Raw genomic sequence first — 22708 nt, 5'->3', positions numbered from 1 at the left:
CACCATCTCAACCTCCTCCTCCTCCTCTCATAGCCCCATTCTGAGCCAGCAACAATGGACACTGAAATCGGCAATGCCCTTCCTCCTTACAATAGGCGCACTGGTTTATTCCTAAAACAACAGCAGGCCCTCCGCTCGTCCGGTTCCCGCCCCCCTCGGGACGAACCCTCTACCACCTCTATCTCTGCCTCGTCCTCGAACAATTTGCTGTAAGAACACCCTTGTTTTAAGATCTTTCGTTTTCTTTTCCGTCTTATCCTTACTCTGATTTTCGCTATGTTCGTAATATTGGGCCATACTCAATATTACCGAAGGCGTAGACGCGGTCCAAGTACTTTCAGCGGCCTGTAGCCGTGCAGAGACTTCTGGTAACAAATTGGTCACAAAACGATTAACAAATAATCGTATCCCGCCTTCCAATGATAAATCCTGTCCACTAAAATCAATGAACACTCCTTCAAATCTAGTGAAGAAATCGGAAACGCTTTCATCTTTCTTCTGCTTACATGCTGTCAATTTATCCCAATCCACCTTACGAGGCGGGATTAAGGAATGCATGTAAGTAATAATACAGACAGGTAACGCCAATAGTTCGGGTTTTGGTTTATCACCAGGCTTGCGTTCCTTATTCCAATCTTTTATCTGTTTCCATGTTCCGCCTAACTCCTGAACATGGTCCTGATCATGCACCTGACGCCATACATCAACAGGGACTAACAACGCAAAAAATAGCTCTATGTCAGCTAGGGTTATAACGGCCGAGGAAGCTGCTTCTGTGAGTTCTTTATAATAAGCCGTGGGATTCTTACCGGGGTCAGGTAGTTGTGGTTTTAGCTAGAGGACTTCACTCCTCTTCCAGGGGGTGTAAACCCATTGTTCCTGTACTCGTGCCTCTACACGAGGTCTAGTCACCACATCCTGATCATTTTTTAATTCCGGTATTTCAGGGTGAACAATAGGATGAACTTCTCGCATAGGGTGCTGAGAGTCCCATGAGGGACATTTTTGGTGCATCCGCCCTCGATAACTTAATAAAACCTCAACATTTTTGTACAATTCCTCTTGTCTAAGTTCAGACTTATGAGCCCTGTTCCAAATTTCATGCTTCACTTGGGCGGCCATCCCTCCTGCAAAAAACTGTTCCCATAAAGTAAGAAGACATGTGGCCATGTGTTTCAGGGCATGTTGCTGCATAACAGGCTCAAAGTCTCGAAGAGTGCTCCATATATCAGTTATAGTATAAATAGGCTATCGCATCCACTGGGATGACTGATTTTCAATCATATATTTCTCGTCTAATCCTACAGTCGAACTAGTAAATAACTTTTGTGTGTCGAAATCCCCTGGAGCACGAGCTGGAGTGGAAACAGCTAAGGATGGGGTCGTGCTCGCGGAATGGGAAGCCCACGCAAGGGTAGGGGGAGACAAAACAGCTGTGGACATGACCGAAGATGGCAATGTAACTGACCATAAGGTAGCCGCCTCAGACACAGAGGGAGATACAACAGAGGACATTCCCGGAGAGACAGGGGAAGAGGAAACAACAGGGGCAGAGGCTGAAGGGACCTGTACTGGAGCTGGGGGAACAACTGGGTATATATGTGTGGGGCATAAGGTGAAGGGAGACGAATATCCAATAAACCCTCCATCTCATCCTCCGCTTCAGTCCTAGCCACATAGGTCTTATCCATTTGCAATCTAAATTGCCTCGGTTTGAGCTTTATCATAAGGAATGGCTTTCTGCGTAATCGTCTGACCTCCCTTCATTCTGCATAATTTCTCCTCCCATATACGTCTATGCTTTGCTTCCTTCTGCCATAGGTTTAGGGAATCAAACATTGACTGTCGACTATGTTTAGAAAACAATCGATCCAACAGGAAATGTATCTTTTTCCCATCAAAAGGCCGGGTTAAAGGCCATTGCTACTCTACATTATCCTTAGTATATTTATACCATAGTGTGTTAAACAATATATGTGTAATACCACGCTTTACATACATATCATAACTCGGGCTTCCCTCAGGCGGGGCAGGTTGACTTTAAGCCAATCACGTATACTTAGGGCGACAACAACATCCAAAACAACTAATTTGATAACACATGGCATAATGATTGTTGTCATGTATTTCTCATTCAATCATAAAAAACATACTTCCAAACATGGCCATGTTCAAACATTTACAACATATTCAACCTCACTCCTATTCAAACATACACAGAACAGTAATATATGTACATACAAAGATATTAAAAATGGCATGTCTCTTTTCTGCCTTTCCAAACAAAGAACAGAGCCCGTCGACTCCTGTTAATGCAGAATCAATCAATTCAGATTCCAGACCAACAGATACCAAAATCAAGCAGTCCAAAGACTACCAAGAGACCGTTGGAAAGGTATAACCACAGACTGTCCTACAGACCATCCTGCAGTCTTCCTGGTTCACCTTTTGGGACTATTCCGACTAAGCCCGCTTCCTTAGCATCACTTCAGATATGTCCCCAAAGCTACCCAGGTACAACCACAGGCCTTTCCGAGGCCAGTCCGGCCGGGTGCACACCACACGAGCCACACCATGGCGTCCGTATGGTGTCTCTATTGTTCACAAAACAAGTCCGTGGAGCATCTACCTGTGCAGCCACAATGCTGCCCCGTCAGACCCCCAGAATTTTCTGAGGTACACCGACCACCAAATCCTACACAGTTAACTGCTTCAAAAGCACTGCTCAACAGCGCGTTCCAAAAGACATCAAAAACAATCCACTCACCTGGTGCACGCAGGTACAATTGCGTATTCTCCACTGCCAACTCCTGAAGACCAACACGGTCAGTTCCTGGGTTACACCCGTAGGACTCCGGCGAAGGGTCACTAGCCGCTGGGGCACTCTGATCGCGAGAGCAGAGTAAGTAAAAAAAATTCGGTCCGTCCACCCGCTCGACCAGAGCTCCCCTTTCTTTGTCCTTTCTACCCGGTTACGGGAGGACGACCCTATCACAGAGTCCCACCAGAGTCGCCAACTGAAGTACTATAAAAATAACATAAAGGGCTATACCTACCAATAGCCCCAATCCCATTTACCAAATAATCAGTCAGTTGCCAGTGAAAAAAGTTCAATCATTTATTAAGCAAAAATACTCTATTGAGGAGCCTCTCCAACCCTAACCCATCAGGTGCGCGGAGAAGACTCTTGGCTCGCATTCAAACATGAGGTTATATACTTTTCAGTTCAACACATATAGTCACTGTAAAAAGAAAAACACCAGTTGGCCCTCGAGCTCCAGGAAGGGACCATATATGGCACACATGATTAGTTCAAAGCTTAACTATTTATCACTGGGAAGGTCAGGAGGGGTGACTCCCTTTCGTCTTGGTGCCCAGGAGTGTAGGCACAGCGCCTCCAGGAATGCGCTTATCGCACCCAAAGCCAGATGCGGCCTTGAGTCTCAGGACAGTCGAGTAGACAGCCTACGTTCAGCTGCTCCCAGTATCTCAGATGAACTGGGGCTTGACAACTGCCAGAGACTAACACGTGATCACAGCCCGTGTTCGAGCATAGATTCGAAAATGGCGTCTGTATGGTTCTTGGCCTACTCTGTTAGCAATAGATACGCAAGGAGCGAATAAACGTTTTCCCCTTTGCAAGCACATATAGAATATATACATATAATTTTAGCAAAAAAAGGTACGTATAGATGCATCATGCTAACATAATATAGGTCTGATGCTCCTCATGTATGGGAAATCTATTTTTTATCCCTCAACAGACACACTGCCTCTAAGGAGAAGGGCGCATTGTTTCGTCCTCCCGCTGCTCCAACCAGCTGCCTTTGCATCCGCGTCGTGTGGATTCTGGCATCTCCCCACATAACGAATTGGATGTTTAAATACATTTTCCTATAATAATAATTTTGAAAATGTACAGACTAATCGTTTGACACCATGACACTGGAACGAAATGACTAGCCTTGAGAAAGCCCTGGCTCTACTTGCCACATAGGGTGAAACACGTGTCGGCTGTGCTCTCTCCCTAATAACTTATTCGGTCAAAAATTTTAAATTAGTGAAATGGATTTAATCAAGTGGTGACTAAAAAGAACTATTCTCACTCAAATCAACCTGGATTACTGTGTTGTATTTAAATAAGGAATCACCCTACTGACCAGAATACACTTTTTGGAAAGGAGGAACATATGCTCACACCCTTTCTCTTCACGGCCGAAACATGTCGACCACCAGGCAGTAAGGAGGGGTGTTAGGAGCACATTGCATCTCCCAATCACCACCATCCTTCACGTTTATAATCCTAGTCGGGGGTTCCAGGAATAAAATTATAGGCACAGTGACACCTCCAAGCTAATTTTAATCTTCACCACACTGCACTTTCACTTCCGGCTTTCGCAGTCACTTTTGAAATAATTATTGTTTCTCTTTTGTGTTGTATTGTCTTCCACCACCCTATTGCTCCACCCCAGGCGTTGGCTGTACCGGGGTGTATTGTAAGCAGCCCTATGATAAAGCATGTCACACAATAGTGTGAGTGAGGGCAGTAGTAAGACACACAGCACGTGCCACATCGAGACACAGACATTTTATTTCTCCCTACTCCTTTTGGTGTAATAAGTATAGACAGGGGGTTCGGAGTAGGTGAGTCCGTTACCTTCACCCCTTCCCTTTGTGTGTACTAAACCCTGGATAAATACATCAAACTAAGTACCGAACGTCTTATAGTCCAACCTATAACTGGGTCTTTTTCCTAAGTCTTCTCAACGACGTCTCCTCCCTCTTTGTCCCCCTTTTCCTGTCCTTCTTTCTCTACCCCTGTTCATGTTTGGCATTTCTTCGTATACAGGTGATTCAAATGTTGTATTTCTTTAAATTGAATTTACTTATTATGTCCAGTCCAGACAAATTATAGTATCCTTGTACCTACAGTGCACACACTCTTCTAGATCTACTGAAGGCACTGTTTAGATTGTAGTCATTCTGAACCTGGATTACTCTCATATATTCAGTGATCATCTGTATTGTTATAAGTAATGTATGTAAACCAAAAACATTTCAGGTTAATCTGTTCTTGCTACCCTTTGATAGTTTCGCCATATTATCTGATTGTATGCCTTTAAAAAAAACTTTGAAATGAAAAAAAGAAATCAAGACATCACAAACCAATAAGCTTGCAAGACCATGAATTGAATAATCAAGTCAAACAGCGCAACATATCAATTTCTCACGGCACAATGTGCTACAAAAATCCATCACTTTGAAACAAATGTCATAGGAAGGAAACAAAAAGGATTGTCTGCAGTTAGCAATTGAAGCTTATCAATAGAACACTTGGGAAATCATTGACTTATTATAAGAATCATATTACGATAATTAGTGCATATTAAGCATGAACTGTCTCTTACCCCAGAAGGCAGTTTGCTTAAAGGCAACAGAACTGCTTTGCAAGAAGTAGGGAGTCCTGGTGGTGTTCCCACATCAAAGGCCATATAACCTAGGGCCGAATTCACAAATTGCCTCCTCAATCGTGTTGGAGTCTCCACATTCGTGGCGGACCCTGCACAGTGAGAATTCTCATCGTGGAAATTCTACCACGAGTGTGGAGACTCTTCCAAGACTGCGTCGCCTCTTTGTAAATCAGGCCCCAAGACATTACCCTGATTCCCAGGAATTAACATGATGGTCGAAGAATTCATGGCAAATTGGATCTGGTGTTACGCCACCTCACAAGAACCTCTGCACGCACCCATAATCACAATGCCAAGCCCCAGCAATCCATGGAAACGGTGAGTGTAGATCTACTTCACGTCTCAAAGGGCAAAAGCATCATGGTTTTCATGGGCAAACATTCCAGAGTATTCTCTTTAAGACTTTTTAGACTTTATGGTAAACACTTCAGTAGAGGTAGTGACAACAGCAATTGATCACATTTTTGCACTAATGAGAACACCAGCATTGGTCCAAACCTATAACAGACCCCCAATAAAATTACAACATATTAGAGACTACAGAAAGCTCACCAGTTTTCGAACATCACAGAATTGCCCTATATGGGCCATAAGTACATAGGGAGGTGAAGTACTTTCTGCATTCCCTAATGAAAAGACTAGGAACAGCGCAGCACACACAAAAACCACACCAACAAGTCATAACATCACTTCTTCATTCATACTAAACAAATGTCAGTGTACCATCAGAAATGTGCCAGAGATTATGCAACTAAGGAGAATGATGATAATCCTGCCTTTCTGGGCCAATGACAGTTTAGCTTATCTCCTTTTCTGGATCACTAAACTCATATTTACATTCTATCTTGGTCCTCCAATAGATCTTTAAGTTGCCCTTAGGGGAAAAAGAGCGTTATTATTTTATATTCGATCAACTAAAATATGATTGACAGTGCAACCAATTGCCTACAGAATGAGAACCAGGAATCGGTACCCAAGTTCAAGGGTGTTTATTATAAATTAGTATTCAAGTTCAAATAAATCACTCCTAGAACCATACTGTAAACGTATAAGATTACAACAGGGAGACCAAGCCTTCTGAAGAAGATGGACAATAATAAAAAAAAACAAGCAGCTCAGTTGCTGCAATACAAAACGATAGCATGAGCAATAATCTCAATTGGTCTTTTCTATACATTATCAAAGTTCTTCCAAGCACAGTTCAAGACATGAGAATTCTAAAAGTTCAGCAATCAAAGAGTTGTACGAAAAACGATAGGAACAATGCACACTAGCAGTAGCATTGCAGAAGCTCGGTCAGGACTCTTCAGTAGGTCGGAAATAAGTGTGTAAACCACACTTAGGGAAAAACAACGGGGCATAGCGGAATTTCTCAAAGTGTCCTTTCAACGGGCAGTAGAGATTCAGGGAATGGTTCAGGTATAAGCCCAAGTAAGGTTCTGCATTGGGTCTACAGAAGTGGTTCAGCAAAGAAGTCCAGAGCACAGTCCGCAAAGGAAGTCCAAAGTCATCTGCATACCTCAGCTAGAGCAAACAGTTAATTGTAATCCAAGTAATAAATCGAGAATTAATGTGATTATAAAATTAGAATTTGAAGGGCTGGAGCACTCAAGTATCGAAATGAATTCTGATAGAAAGTACTTAGGCAGCCTTTGTGTAGAAATGAAATAGTTGGGTATGGTCCAGCTTTGAGGGGTCTATCAAAGCAGGGGCTGCCTGAAGAAGTGGAAAAAAGTGTGGGCTAGCTGGCGCAACCTTCAAGGGTACCGAGTATGTGGGTTGGAGCTGGGGAGGGAAGAAAGGGAGCTGTCGTTTAGATGTCTTCTATTCTGTGACCTACAAAATGTCATTGGCCATAAAGGCTCCATTTCAAATGTACAACCATGATTTACTTTTGCTACTGTCTGCTTTAACTGAAGTGCATACTGAACGTTCTCTTCCATGTTATCCCTGTACTTACTGCATGCTGAGTAATGTTTCAATAAAAAGAATTAAAAATGTAAATAGTTGGTTATCTTTGTCCCTGTGCGCATGAGGCAGCTGTTTCATGCAGCTTTGTTTCCCATTACTTTCAAAAAATAGACCAAACCATGACAACCTGTAAATTCAAGTGTGCCTTCCTTTTGATAAAAATGTGAAGGGTTGGTGGTCTCCATTTTGTTGGGTTTTTTTTTCACGCGTGCACCCTCCCTCCCTGCCTTTGCTATGGTTAGGTAGTGACCACCTGTACTTCAATTTTTTCCAGATATGGTTATCTTGCAGGCAGAGGCCAGACCTGGGAACAGGAAGGAGATTTCTGTGCCGCTGTGTTGGCGAAGATAGTTGGAGAGCCCTCTGATCTGTTCCAGATTGGAGTCACCAAGGTACTCATTTCTGGACATATGACTGGGGGTTCTATGTCTCCCTTCTGCTTTCAAAAAGGCTACTAGTTATCAATGAACTTTAATGAGAAATTTGCTACAGCAGTATTTTGTGTATGAATCTGCTGGGTCATATCGGCAGTGTGTGGTGCGCCTTATCCAGTAGTCATTGGGGTCAATTCTCTGCATATTCATTGAGCATTCTCCATGCCACTTAGTCCTGGTTCGTAGCACCTACTTGTTGGACAAGCAGTGGAACCCACACAGAAGCACATCAACTTTCCCTGCAGTAACCCCCTCCGATTGCAGTACTGGGATTCACACAGATTTGATAATGCAGTTACAGATCTACCACCTTGATTTAAACACAGAGGCTCCACACTGCTCTGCTAATGTACCTCACTTCTGATCTATAATACGTACCCCTGGTTGTTCTAGACGCTAGACCCCTGCACAGCTCTTTCAGTGATCTTCAGTGCTCACCTACAGCATTCATTCTAGTACAGTATTAGGCCTCACACATCTCTACAAAACCACCCACTAGGTGTCTGAATACTCTTCAATTCTATCCTACTTCACACCCTGCCATCCTGCACGGACACACACTCTGCTGTGTCAGTAGACCGTAGTTCTGACCTGCCGCTGCTCTATTATTTATTTACTGGTACCGCAAAATTTTACCAACACACCTTAGTTGTGTCGTGCAACCTCCCCTGTGAATCGCTTACTGAGACCCCACTCAATGTAGATTCAAAGATTTAGTGCATTGTGTCAATTAAGATCATAGACAGAGCCTCCTAAAGCACTTGTAAAGAAAGTTGCATTGTCTAACATTCACACCTTTTTGTTCTTATTACACAGGCCGAGGCATTTCATTTGTTTAATAATATTCGGTGTCTTCCTTTCAGCTTTTTCTAGCAGCATCTTTTGTGTCAGCTCAACAGACACGGTAGCACAAACAACACACTTAAGACATCAAACTTGGAGATTGTGTAACACAGACTGTAAAATTCAGACCTGCAAAGAAATGACAAGTACTCGGACCAACACTAGCCACAGTAGAACCAGTCCTTGCAGTAGCACTTCCAGGACAGTAAAGACAGTGATTGTATAAAGACCTACCATGTGCAGAGGAAAGCTGTTTGGCAACAGTGGCTGTTTTGAACAAATGGAAGGGCACCGAACTTAATACAAAATGTCCAAATTATTTTCTTTAGTTTTGTCTTTTATTTCAAAAACGACAATGGTGCACAAAGAAAGCCAACGCGGTTCGTTCCTCAAAAAGCAACAGCTTATGGAACTTCATCAGGGTTTAAATGGTAATGATATATATATATATATATATATATATATATATATATATATATATATATATATATATATATATATATATATATATATATATATATATATATGATTGAAAATCCTTTTGCCACGAAAAAGATGAGAAGCCACGCGGGGAACACAGAACAAACAGCCGTTTATTTCAAGGGTCCTGGTATGGCGAATGCATTTCGGCTATCTTGCCTTCCTCAGCGCCTTGTCCCTTAACAACCTGCTTTCCAGTTACCTCCCGTTAAATGTTCAAAAGCACTGTGTTCCCTCCTCCTTGCAGTCTGCACAGCCAATCAGAGTCCGTATTGAGTATCTGGGACTCCAAATCCCAACATGCAACAGTTTTGGACATGTCAGGTAGCCGGTGTGGGGGAGTAGAGTCCATGTCGTTTCGTGCCCAAACAGGTAGGTAGGTTGGTTGACGGACGAGAGAACATCGCGGTGCATGCCCTGTGTCCCCGCTGAACTGCTGCGCCTCTCCTCCCAAGTCCGGTCAGAAGCTGGAGCAGTCAAATGTGAGACCGTACGCCCCGTAGAGATGAAATACCTCAGCTTGCTTCCTCCTCGTTGGGACTCCTGGCGGACTCTTGGGTTTTATCGATCCCTCGATTGTCGTTTAGGCTGCAAGCAGCCGGTTTGCCAGTTAAACCCAAAGTCACTTGGTGCTGCAGGGCTCGCTCTTCTGCACGTCTGGCTGTGCAGTAAACATGATTGAAAATCCTTTTGCCACGAAAAAGATGAGAAGCCACGCGGGGAACACAGAACAAACAGCCGTTTATTTCAAGGGTCCTGGTATGGCGAATGCATTTCGGCTATCTTGCCTTCCTCAGCGCCTTGTCCCTTAACAACCTGCTTTCCAGTTAGCTCCCGTTAAATGTTCAAAAGCACTGTGTTCCCTCCCCCTTGCAGTCTGCACAGCCAATCAGAGTCCGTATTGAATATCTGGAACTCCAAATCCCAACATGCAACAGTTTTGGACATGTCAGGTAGCCGGTGTGGGGGAGTAGAGTCCATGTCGTTTCGTGCCCAAACAGGTAGGTAGGTTGGTTGACGGACGAGAGAACATCGCGGTGCATGCCCTGTGTCCCCGCTGAACTGCTGCGCCTCTCCTCCCAAGTCCGGTCAGAAGCTGGAGCAGTCAAATGTGAGACCGTACGCCCCGTAGAGATGAAATACCTCAGCTTGCTTCCTCCTCGTTGGGACTCCTGGCGGACTCTTGGGTTTTATCGATCCCTCGATTGTCGTTTAGGCTGCAAGCAGCCGGTTTGCCAGTTAAACCCAAAGTCACTTGGTGCTGCAGAGCTCGCTCTTCTGCACGTCTGGCTGTGCAGTAAACATGATTGAAAATCCTTTTGCCACGAAAAAGATGAGAAGCCACGCGGGGAACACAGAACAAACAGCCGTTTATTTCAAGGGTCCTGGTATGGCTAATGCATATATATATATATATATATATATATATATATATCACGCCAAGATAATAACAATCGGTGAGTCTTAAAGTACAGAAATCGTCTCCAGACACTGTTTGATACCAGACCTAATAGAATACTGCCAATCAATTTAGTGGAGCTAGTAATTAATGATAATAATTCTTAATTGTTCCTAGTAAAGATTGACCCAGACTTCGGCACTATCAACACCTTCAGTAGTGCAAAACCAGATAGGAATATAATTATTCCATATTTAATGCCAGTACCATAAGTATTTCCGGCATCGAGTGGTGTGGCGTCCGAGTAGGAAGACATGACCGCTTATCACGGTGGTGCTCTCACCTTTACTGTTTTTTCTCTTCTCGGTTCCGTCTGCTTCCCAGCTCTTATTATTTCTATGACTTATTTCCTAGCTTTCTCCCTACAATGCTGCAGTGGCATTCCCTCATACTTTGACGTTCGAGCTGGACTCCAGGGCTTATTTACAGTTTGACTGCACTCTAAACTGAGTAAGTCAAATTCTTGTTCCTGGGATACTTTTATTCAGTGCTTAATTTGTAAAAGAATGAGTGCTAGTGCCCAGAGCACTGCTCAGAAGCCTGCAGCCACCGCTAAACATGTGGACGTAGTGAATAGTAGAAGGCTACATAGTCCGAATTCCACCTCATGCCTATTTGATCTGCAGCCAGACACCACCATCCCTTAATTTCACTCTTGCAGGTTCCTGCTTTCTCTGTTTGTGGCAAGATTCCTGTTTTTATCTTTCTCCTTCTTTGCTCTTTGCATGTGTCTCCCTCATTTGCTCTTGGGAAATGTCAGATGAGGACAAATAAGTGCCAGTTCCTACAATGAGTGACGTTAGATCCACCGGCAACCATCAGCTCACATTAATCACTGCTTTCATTTATAAAGCATAGAATTCGGCCAATCAAAGTTACGATAAAAAGGCTACGCTTCATGGAAAGGACAAGCACAAGATGGGCAAGGCATCACATAAGAAGCAGGCAAATGAGTGACAGTAAAGCCAACTAGTAGTGAAAAGTGTTTGGGCTGCAAGCTTTTCTGTGTTCTTGGTAAGCCCTCAATAGTCTTTTACAGCCAGCCAGCTTGCACTGTCTATTATGCTCAACCTAAGCATGACCCCGACGCATGAAGGAAAAACCTGAAATCAAAAGACAATGCTAGTAATAGGTACCTAAATAGAGCTATTAAAGCAAGCACACATGAAATATAAGAACAGAAAATAGTAGATGCTGAGGAAGCAAGTTAATAAAAGCTCCTAACTGGCTGCTAAACATCAAAGATTGAGCCAGTCTGTTCTGCCAGGGTACTTCGGAGGAATATGAGACATCGCCTCAGTGCCATGTCCTTCGTAATTCACATCCAGTGATTGCTGGGTGATATGTTTTGATTTCGTTTTGGTTCATCGTTGGGACAGAAAAGTTCTCCGCATGGTAGGAGACATGTACCCCTGCCCTGAGTGCCCAACTGCACTGTTGTCTGGATCCCTGATGCTGATTTTTCTTTTCAGAGATAAGCCCCAATCATGCATGTGCACCATGGTGTAAGCCTGACTCATAGATTGTGGTCTTGTTGGACCGGGCGGGTCACCCAAAGCGCTACCCTCATAGCTGTGGAAGGCTGCTGCCCTCTCCAAGAGTTAAGCAGCACAAGCATGGTGGTGGCTGCATACCGTGTAGAGATCAGTATCAGTGAACAGAACCTTTTAACCCTGTGACCCTTTAAAGGTTCCGCTGCTGTGTGCTTAACTCACCCTTGGAGTACTAGGCAGCACAGGAGTATGGGTAGGAGTAGCTGTATGTATGTGTGCCTGGGGAGGGTGCAGTATAGGGATCGAGCAGTACTGTGTAGTACATGTAGGATCAGAGCATGTGCTGATTATATGTATGACAGCGAGGAATACATGAAATGAAAGATGTACTGTGTAGCGTGTGCGCAATTAAAGCTTGTGTTGGCTGTATGTGTGCTGGTGTGAATCATAATACATATAGGGTGAAGTGTTGGGCAGCACACATAGCAAGAGTGTGTGCTGGCAGTGTGTCTGTTTGCAAATGGCACACCCTGGTACAAAATAGAAAAGCTTCAGTGCTGAACAGTGCATATGGAATGAATGGGTGTACTGAATGTATGTGTACTAGTAATGGTACAATGCATTGAGGGGACAGAGTTGGTGAGTAAGTGTGCTGTTAATGTACACTGCGTAAGTGTGCCTGCAGTGGTACCAGGAGTTAAGCAGCACAAGCATGATGGTGCCAGCATACTGAGTAGTGCTCAGTGTAGTGAGCAGGACCTTTTTAGGTTGATCCTCGGCAGCGCATGCGCTGCTCTGCGAGGCATGCTCTTATTCAGGTACGGACTTGAAGCTCCGCCCACTTTCTGCCCATATTTTCATTGGCTTGTGTCATTACCACCAGTAAACTGTGGCTGTTCATTGGTCAAAGGCTTGGTATGTCCTTCATAGTCCCGCCTTGTCTCATTTTGTAACCTCCCATGGCGACACCCCCTCTTACATCTATTGTTACTTGGTAGACTTTAATTATCCAGTATTATGGGTATCTTTCATAGATTCACATGCCTGAATCATTCCCCGTCGTCGGGGTGGGAGTCCCCGGCATATAAAAAATAGCAATGTCATACAGACATGTACATACTAATAGGCCAGAGGCCCCTCATTAGTAACTTATCCATGTCCTTTTGTAAAAAGGACCAAACTTTGGCCAGGAGCCAATCAGCTGACACCACCCTCTAGAACCTTCCTGGAAGGAGCCCTAGTACCGCAGATTTTCTACCGCACGTCGTGCTAAGGGAGTCTCCTCTGAGCTCTGCTCAGTTTTCTGGTATTTCTGGATTTTTTCCATACCTTTTTAATATTTTTCTCTCAGAATTTGTTCTCTGTGAGGAGTTGTTCAGTTTACCATGGCTGACACTCCTAAAAAAGGGCTATTTAGATCCTGTGCCTCTTGTGGGAAAAAGAGACTTCATATTGATGACAAGCATGAGGACTGCCTTTACTGTCTCTACCCTGACCATTCTGCAAAGGACTGCAAGGTCTGCCGCACTTTTTCAGTCGAAACTCTGAACGACAGAGAGGGACGCCTGCTCCTTTGGCTCCAGGGAATTAAGGACAAGGACTAGGTATTCTCATCAGGGGAGAGTGAGTGTTCCATTAAAAGCACTCATTCCTCTCCCAAAAGGCCTAGAACGTCATCCCCAGGACCATCTTTGGAGCCACCTCAAAAGAAGACGCCCAAGTCTTCAGAGGTTTGTTCAAAGGTCATGGCTGAGAAGGTTTCTCTTCAGGATACTACCTTCAAAAAGCCTCTTATGACGTCTTCAGTTATGGCTGTGGCAACGTCGACGACAACTATCTCCACATCAATGGCATCGTCCTTCTCTTCCACGTCGACGACTACTTCAGCCTCGGCGTCGACGGGTAGGTCCATTCCATCTGTTATTATAATTAAAAAATCGTCGACGAAGCCACCGTCGACGAGCGCCTCCTGGTCGACGACGCCAAAGTCATCGTCGACGGCAAAAGCTCCATCGACGTCGATGAAACCTTCTTCGTCGTCGATGAGACCCTCATTGTCGACAGTGAAGACTCCGTCGACAGTTCCGACGTATCGACGTCGACACCAGCGTCGACGATGTCATCGACGGGACCACCGAAGATGTCTCCAGCGAAGCAAACACCGTCGACGACGTTGCCGTCGACAGTACCATTGTCGACGAAGACACCGCCAACAACATCTGCTATGGCCATCGACGTTCCCCCGTCGACGACCACCTCGTCGACGACGGTCACCTCCATTGAAGCACTCTTACACACACTTCAGAATAACTAAGCGTAATCTAATGCCTGAATTGACTTCTCCAAGCAGAGTCCAGCCACTGCCACCAGCTCATCTGTTGGACACGGAGGACTCAGAGGACGGCTCAATGCTTCAAACTGCAACCAGCCCATCAGAACTTCACATTTAAATCCATGAAAGTTCTGACTGTGAAGACCTGGGTCAGGAAGAAATGGATTTCCAGGAGGAATATCAGCCTCCTCCTCCTCCTCCAACGTCACAACCTATGGTGTGTCTCCCTGCATCCATAGTGACGGATCGGCAATTTCTCATTGCGGATTACAAACAGCGGTTTCCATCCAATCCGCCTCCTCCAGTAGTGCCACCACCACCACTCGTGACACCTACCCCATCTCCTCTCACTAGGCCGGCTCCGCTGGTCCTCCAACCAGAAACTACTTATTTACCTCCTTTACCATCTTCTGATGAGGAAGAAGATGGAGCACAAGGAGAGGAGGAACAACAAGAGGAAGGAGAACTACAGGACGACGAATGGAATGATTATGTAATTCCAGATCCGGCTTCCCCTGACCAAGCGCAGGCAGACTCGCCTCCGGAAGACATCGGAGGGTTCCATAACATCTTGGAAAGGGCTGTGTCAAGATTTAAGATTGAAATGACCACACAACCTCAGGATTGCTGCCTCTATGACTTTAAAGAGCCATTTAAAAAGGCTGTAAGATACATTCCCATTATTGGTTACATTTGGGATCAGGGAGTGAAAATAATGAAGAATCCTTCATCTTTACCTTCACTTCTACCCAGGCTTGACAAAAAGTATAAGGCTCCGGACAAAGCTCCAGCATGCCTTACAGGTCACACAAAACCAAACTCTGTCATTACCCAGGCTGCGCAGCATAAGTCTAATAATCCATCGGCTGCGTTGTCTGCACCACCGGATAAGGAGGGTCGTAAACTGGATAATATTGGCAAACGTTTTTCATCCATGTCGGCCCTAACAGTACGAGCGGCTAACTCTTTAGCTTTGTTAGGGTGCTACAACCGCCAGATGTGGGCGGATATTGCCCCATATTTGGGAACTATCTCAGAAGATCAAAAGGAAGAGGCAAAAAAGATTCTCCTCGAAGGTGAACATTCAGCCTCGGAGATAATCGACGTGGCGATGGATATCGCCTCCACAGGATTCCGACAGCTGGCAGGGGCTGCGGTCCTAAGGCGCCATGGATGGCTTAAAGCCACGTCTTTCCGGCCGTAAGTGCAGGCCAAGATATTGGACATGCCGTTTGATGGCAAGCTACTATTTGGGGAGCAGATAGACGAGATGCTGCAAGGTTTCAAAAAGATACTGATACCGCGAAAGCCCTGGGTACTCTCCAGTTCAGGAAAACTTCCCTTCGGGGCTCCAGAGGAAAAGGACAACCTTCGAGAGGTAGATATCAGGGGTACAAATCATCGTACGGCTCAAACCAGCAGTACAAACCCCAGTACAAACAAAGGCAGCAGCAACAAAATCAGTCATCATACAAAAAATCTTCCTTTCGTGGACGAGGAGGGAAAAAAGACACAACCAGAAGGCAATGACCTCTTTCTCCCACAGGCCTCCACTTCTTCTCCACCTTACGCAGTTGGAGAAAAAATCTCATCCTTCCTCCACAATTGGCAACAAATTACAACAGATTGCTGGGTCCTTCAGCTGGTCCAGTTCGGACATTCTTTGGAGTTTGTGGAAACTCCTCCTTCGAATCCTACACGTCCGATGAGCCACAAAAATCTACATCTCCTCCAAAAGGAACTCTCTCTAATGCTCCAGAAAAGAGCTATAGAAACAGTCCCCAGGAATCAGAAGGGCAAAGGATTCTATTCTCGATTCTTCCTAATAAGGAAAAGGAGAAAAAGTGGAGACCTATATTGGACTTAAGAGACCTCAACAGATACCTCAAGAAACAGTTGTTTCGTATGGTGTCCATCCAGGAGGTGCTGCAGCTTCTCAATGCGAAAGACTTCATGGTGTCTTTAGACCTCCAAGACGCCTACTTCCACATACCGATCCACAAAAACCACAGACAATTCCTCAGGTTTGCTGTGGCGGGCAAACACTACCAGTTCCGGGTGGTGCCCTTCGGGCTGAAATCGGCACCACGCATTTTTACAAAATGCCTGTCTCCGGTGGCAGCATACCTTTGCCAACACCATCATCAAGTCTTCCCGTACTTGGACGACTGGCTAGTCAAGGCACCTACTTTCGCAGGCGTGAGCAGGTCCTCCGACGCCTGTCTGCAACTCTTCGAAAACCTGGGACTCACTCTAAAACAGGAAAAGTCTGTTCGACAGCCTTCCCAGCGCCTCATTTTCCTGGGAGCAGTCCTGGATACAGCTCAGGAAAAAGCCTTCCCGTCACAGGAACGTCAGTTCAAACTAAGGTCTCTGGCGGCCCGGATTCAGGCCAAAAAGACCATCACGGTGCGCCTGTACAAGTCATTATTGGGGATGATGTCCTCCAACATCCTGTTGATTCCACACTGCCGCCTTCGTATGCGGCCGCTGCAGGAGGCGTTATCCACTCAGTGTATCCAATGTACAGGATCCTTCGACGATTTAATCCAGATCACTCCATCCATGGTGCAGGCCCTAGACTGGTGGCTTCAACCACGAAATCTGAACCAGGGCCTTCCATTCCTACTACCAGTCCCACCACATGTGATCACCACAGATGCTTCATTGGAGGGGAATGGTGCATTTCTGCAGGAACTTCAGATCAGCGGGCTATGGTCTCTGGCAAAAAAACAGCTGCACATCAACCTTCCCGAGCTAAGGGCAGTCTATCTGGCACTACGAGCATTCCTGCCCCGGATTAAGGATTCCCCTGTGCTTGTGAGAACAGACAACACCACTACAATGCACTATCTGAACAAACAAGGGGGAACTCGATCTCTAAAGTTATCGCAAGAATCTCAATGTATTTAGAAATGTCTACTTCAAAACAACATTTCTTTACGGGCAGAGTATGTCCCAGGGGCAGACAATACCCTGGCAGACTCTCTAAGCAGGCAACGCTCCATTTGCCACGAGTGGGAGCTAGATCAACATCTTCTCAACGCCGTTTTCTCCCATTGTGGCAGGCCTCACCTGGATCTATTTGCGACGCAACTCAATGCAAAATGCCAATACTATGCAAGCTGGCACCCCCAGAAGGGGTCTCTCGGGAATGCATTTTCGATCGCATGGTGCAACGTCTTTGCATACGCATATCCCTCATTTCCCCTGATTCCCAGGGTTCTCTGGAAAATGAAGGCAGAGCTTGCACCCTAATCCTGATAGCCCCAGCGTGGCCGTGCCAACACTGGTTTACGGAACTTCACCTTCTGTCGCTGGAACCGCCAATTCCATTCAGGCCAAGCCCGACTCTCCTCGCAATGAACCACGGGCAAGTCCAACATCCGGATCCAGCATCTCTCAAATTATCGGCTTGGCTCCTGAGTTCAGAGAGTTCCAGGATTTAGATGTTCCTCAAGAATTCAGGGAAGTCTTGGCCCAGGCTCGGGCCGACAGTACCAACGAAACGTATTCCCTGAAGTGGAAAAGATTCTGTATATGGTGTAAGACAAACATGATACACCCATTCTCATCATTGCCGGCACAGATTCTGCCTTACCTGCTTCATTTGGCTAACTCGGGATTGGCCCACGCCTCAATAAAAGTCCACCTGGCGGCTATATCTCGGTATAGGCGGTTCTTCGTCTGGTACTTCTCTCTGGTCCAATAGACTGGTCCAGCAGTTCCTGAAAGGATTGTTCAGGGCATTTCCTCCAGTGAGGGCTCTGCCACTTACCTGGCAGCTCAACATTGTACTTGCTCAGTTAATGAAACACTCCTTTGAGCCAATATACAAAGCAGACATCAAATACCTGTCATGGAAAACAGCTCTCTTAGTAGCGCTCACATCAGCAAGGAGAGTGAGTGAGCTCCAAGCCTTCTCCATTCAAGACCCTTTCTTACAGTTCAAACAGGAAAGGGTTATCCTAAGGACTAATCCTAAACTCATACCAAAGGTTCCGTCAAACTTTCATCTAAATGAACCTATAGTTCTGCGTGCTTTCTTCCCGAATCCAATCACCGCAGCAGAAAAGTCTCTCCATTCCTTAGACCTAAAGAGATGTCTGAAGTTCTACATCCATAGAACAGAACAGTTTTGTAAATCTAACTATTTATTGCCTTTAGCAGACCCAGAAAAGGTCTTCCATTAACAAAGCAGACCATTTCAAGTTGGATTTCTGCAGCCATTACTTTCTGCCACCAACAGGCAGGACATCCTCGGCATTCTAAAGTTCGGGCTCACTCCACTAGAGCGGTCTCCACTTCAATGGCGCTCTTCGCTGGAGTACCCATCATTGACATATGCAGAGCGGCGACATGGAAGACACCTCATACGTTCACCAAGCACTACTGCTTGGATTCAGAACTGATGAAGGATGCAGCAGTGGGACAAGCGGTGCTCCGTCATCTCTTTCACTAGAGGTGAGCCTTCTTCCTTTCATCCCTCTGTCCTATTGCCTTCTTGCACATTTCTCCATGTTTATAGTATCTTATTACTTGTTGTATTTCACAATTGATATACTATTATCAGGTGACTTTACATAATGTATTTTTCGAAATGTGCTAGTAATTGCTTGCTACTCTGATTCAGGCATGTAAATCTATGAAAGATACCCATAATACTGGATAAGAAATGCGTTACTTACCTGTAACTGCAGTTATCCAGTATTGGTATCTTTCATAGATTCACATGCAACCCACCCGCCTCCCCTGGAAGGGCTCACCTTGGTTACTCAGTAGGTACTACTTAGCACTGTGCTTACGAAAATCTGCGGTACTAGGGCTCCTTCCAGGAAGGTTCTAGAGGGTGGTGTCAGCTGATTGGCTCCTGGCCAAAGTTTGGTCCTTTTTACAAAAGGACATGGATAAGTTACTAATGAGGGGCCTCTGGCCTATTAGTATGTACATGTCTGTATGACATTACTATTTTTTATATACCTGGGACTCCCACCCCGACGACGGGGAATGATTCAGGCATGTGAATCTATGAGAGATACCAATACTGGATAACTGCAGTTACAGGTAAGTAACGCATTTCTTACAGCCTCCGAGCACTATTTTCTCATATAGCTTTGCCCTGCCTGCTGATGCAGGCAGTGCAAGCTCTCTCCTAACTCTTTAAAAATATTTTTATTGCACAAAACGCATTTGCAATGTAGTAGGTCTCGTATTTATGAAAGTTTAAGCTATTGGCATTGTAAATGACAATGTCTTTTATTTGCCGGTTTTAAAAACAACACATAAATAAAAGGCATTGTCATTTACAATGCCAATAGCTCAAACTCTCGCAAATGCGAGACCTATTGCATTGCAAATGCTGGTTACCCTGTGTCACCAGCCTATAGGCTCACTCTACTTCTTTAAAGTTCCACTGATGTGTGTTTAACCCACCCTTGGCCTACATCTGGTAAATGTGGAGCTGCATAGTGCAGTAGTTGTGAATGTGTTAGTTGTATGTGTATCTGGGAAAGGTACACTACAGGGATGGAGAAGTACTATGCAGTATATTTGTGGTAAGTACATGTGCTGGGAGTATGTATGCCTGAGAGGAATACAATACATGACAGATGTCCCATGCTCTCCAAACCACTGGAGACAAGCTATCCTTGCTGAAGACGGCTGATATCCAGAAACCAGTCCTAGGATGCTTGATTCTGGTCTAGGAAAGACATGGCTTGGCAGTTCGGGCTGGACTGTTCCCATGAGGCACAGGGTCAAGGCTGATTTGCATTTGGCCATGTTTGAATTGGGGTGGTGTGGAGTGAACAAAAACGATGGATTTAGGCCCAGATCTCTGTACTGGGGTGAATGTATGACATTGTTCTGCATTCTGTCCATCAAATGTTGTTTTTGCATTTGTCCCCCCGAGTGGGATGGGTATGCTCAGACGTGAGTCCCATGCTCTCCACACCACTGGAGTCAAGCTATCCTGGCTGAAGATGGCTGATAGCCAGAAACCGGTCCTTGGATGCTTGATTCTGGTCCAGGAAAGACATGGCTTGGCAGTTCGGGCTGGACTGTTCCCATGAGGCACAGGGTCAAGGCTGATTTGCATATGGCCATGTCTGAACTGGGGTGGTGTGGAGTGCAAAAAAAACAATGGATTTAGGCCCAGATCTCTGTACTGGGGTGAATGTATGACATTGTTCTGCATTCTGTCCATCAACTGTTGTTTTTTTAAAGATAGGAAAGCTTCAGTGCTGAACAGTGTATGTGCTAGAGGCATGGGTACATGTGAGGGTACAGTACATATAGGTATTAGTGCTGAACAGAAAGTGTGCTATGAATGTACACTGAGTGAGGGTACCTGGAATGGTACATTGTATGGAGGACCCTGGGTTCCATTTTGTGAGGCCCAGGCCTGCCTGATGAAGACATGAGTAGAGGAATAATCCAGACAGATTTGTGGATTCGTGCATTCCTGTGAGCTGGTGGGGCACACTAGAAAACACACTGAAGGAAGGAACCCTCCCTTTACATTACAAAAGGTTGCTCTTTGATTCAGTGATAAAGCACAGGGAAGGGGCCTGGACACATCTCAGGAAGGGAGATGGATCTGATTAGAGAATCATAAAGAATAGGGCTGGGAGGATGGGATTAATCTTCAGACTCACATATCACTGTGGCAGACTTTCAGTGGTGAGCTCTGCTCACGCCCATGAATTGTGTTGTGGGTCAGTCAGCTTCGGAGTCTTGCCTGCTGCCACAAACATCCTTTAAGGAGGAAAGAATAAAAGGAGAAGTGTGCACTTTAAAAGAAGCAGAACCCTAACATAAACCTTTAAAGGCTCAGACCTAAATCACATTTGGTGTCTGAAAAAGGGCTATAAAAGGAGAGGTTGAGACCCCCACATTTGTCATGTGCTAAGAAGTCAGCTGGACTGTGAGGAAGGGTGCTTTGCAAGATTTCTGCCTGTAACCAGAACTGGGAGAAAAGGCCTGCTAGCATCCCTGATAGGTGAAGGGGTATCACCCAGGGAAGCTAAGAACACTTGCCATGGAGCCTGGAGCACCAGCACCTTCCTTTTTGCAAGACCAATGTGACCTGTGAGGAGAGGAGAGCATTGGAGGGAGCAAGGTCCAGTGGGGAGTCCTACTGTAAGAACTCCCTGTGTGTGGTGTTAGGATTCAGCTGTGCACCTATTGGGGTGTAGCCCCTGTGAAGGTGGCCACCGTATGTATAACCGCGAGTTAAGCACCGTGCGGGACTTGATGTGTCTGTACCATCACATTGCAGTCACCCTGTATACCAGGAGGGGCCACCAGTAAAATTGCTATTGAGAGAAGTGCTGAGATTCGTAGCGGTCTTGGCTGGGGTGTGTGTTCCAAAGGAACCTGCTCCCATTCTGTCCAGTACCACAGAAAAACTGTGTGAAGTGCAGAAGGGGTACCTGACCCAATTGCTAAAGATCCATAGTAGGTCGGGCCCCGGGACATCAGGAGTAAAAGGCCTCAACCACCACGGTTGGGTTCAGTAGCACCTGTGTGCCCCATGGTACACTAAAAGGGTTTCTTACATTAATGTTGGCTGATGTTCATGCAGTAAAGAAAGTCAGAGCCTAATCCTCGTGAGTGAGCTTCACACGGAACACGGAGAACGACAGAAAAGTTGGTAGCTTCCTAGATAGGGTGTTGTTTTAGTGACTGCTGGTGTCATTTTTGTAATACCTTAAGCTGCTTTGCACATGGACACCAGTTTAGTTTACTGTCTTTCTACACCTGAAGAGAGGATTATCAGCTAAAGTGCAGCTTCATTGACTACACTTGACAGCAGCAGCCTCTCATACAGCAGAGATGTATCCAAAAGACAACCTTTCTTGCCTTTCAAATCTTTAAAGACAGTATTTCCAATCTTAACAAAGATCTCTCCTCCTACTGTAGTGAACGAAGATCTTCAGGGAAGGTAAGCTTAAGGATTTCCAGAATTAGCAAATAACGGTAAGTAATTCAGAAAGGGAAAATATTTGTTTTGTAAGGGGCACTTCCTAAGAGTCCTTTGTGTTTTGGACATTACTTGAGTGTTTGAGACGCAAGAGACGCATTAGCCAAGGTCCGTAAGTACCAAATTTTCCAGGTGGCCTCCACCAAAATGCCCATTAGGCCTAGGTTTGGCAAGGTCAAGAGGATCGCTTTAGGTCTTAACTGCAGAACTCACCTTGACGCACCAAGTCTAGTTGGGGGTC

The 22708-nt window shown here is 45.4% G+C and overlaps 1 protein-coding gene across 1 annotated transcript in view; it reads left to right on the top strand.

Moving 5' to 3' along the window:
* The window catches only part of MYO15B (myosin XVB), a 961787-nt gene that overhangs the window by 32315 nt on the left and 906764 nt on the right, over nucleotides 1-22708 (top strand). The window contains exon 4 of the mRNA XM_086930750.1: nucleotides 7717-7834. Within this exon, the coding sequence (XP_086786876.1) occupies nucleotides 7717-7834 (118 nt within the window). The remainder of the gene's footprint in view (nucleotides 1-7716; nucleotides 7835-22708) is intronic.

Source organism: Lissotriton vulgaris, chromosome 7 (genome assembly GCF_964263255.1).
Source record: "Lissotriton vulgaris chromosome 7, aLisVul1.2, whole genome shotgun sequence".
Classification (NCBI taxonomy): Eukaryota; Metazoa; Chordata; class Amphibia; order Caudata; family Salamandridae; genus Lissotriton; species Lissotriton vulgaris.
The sequence above is the reverse complement of the archived record's forward strand: the minus strand, read 5'-3'. Positions and strand labels throughout refer to the sequence as shown.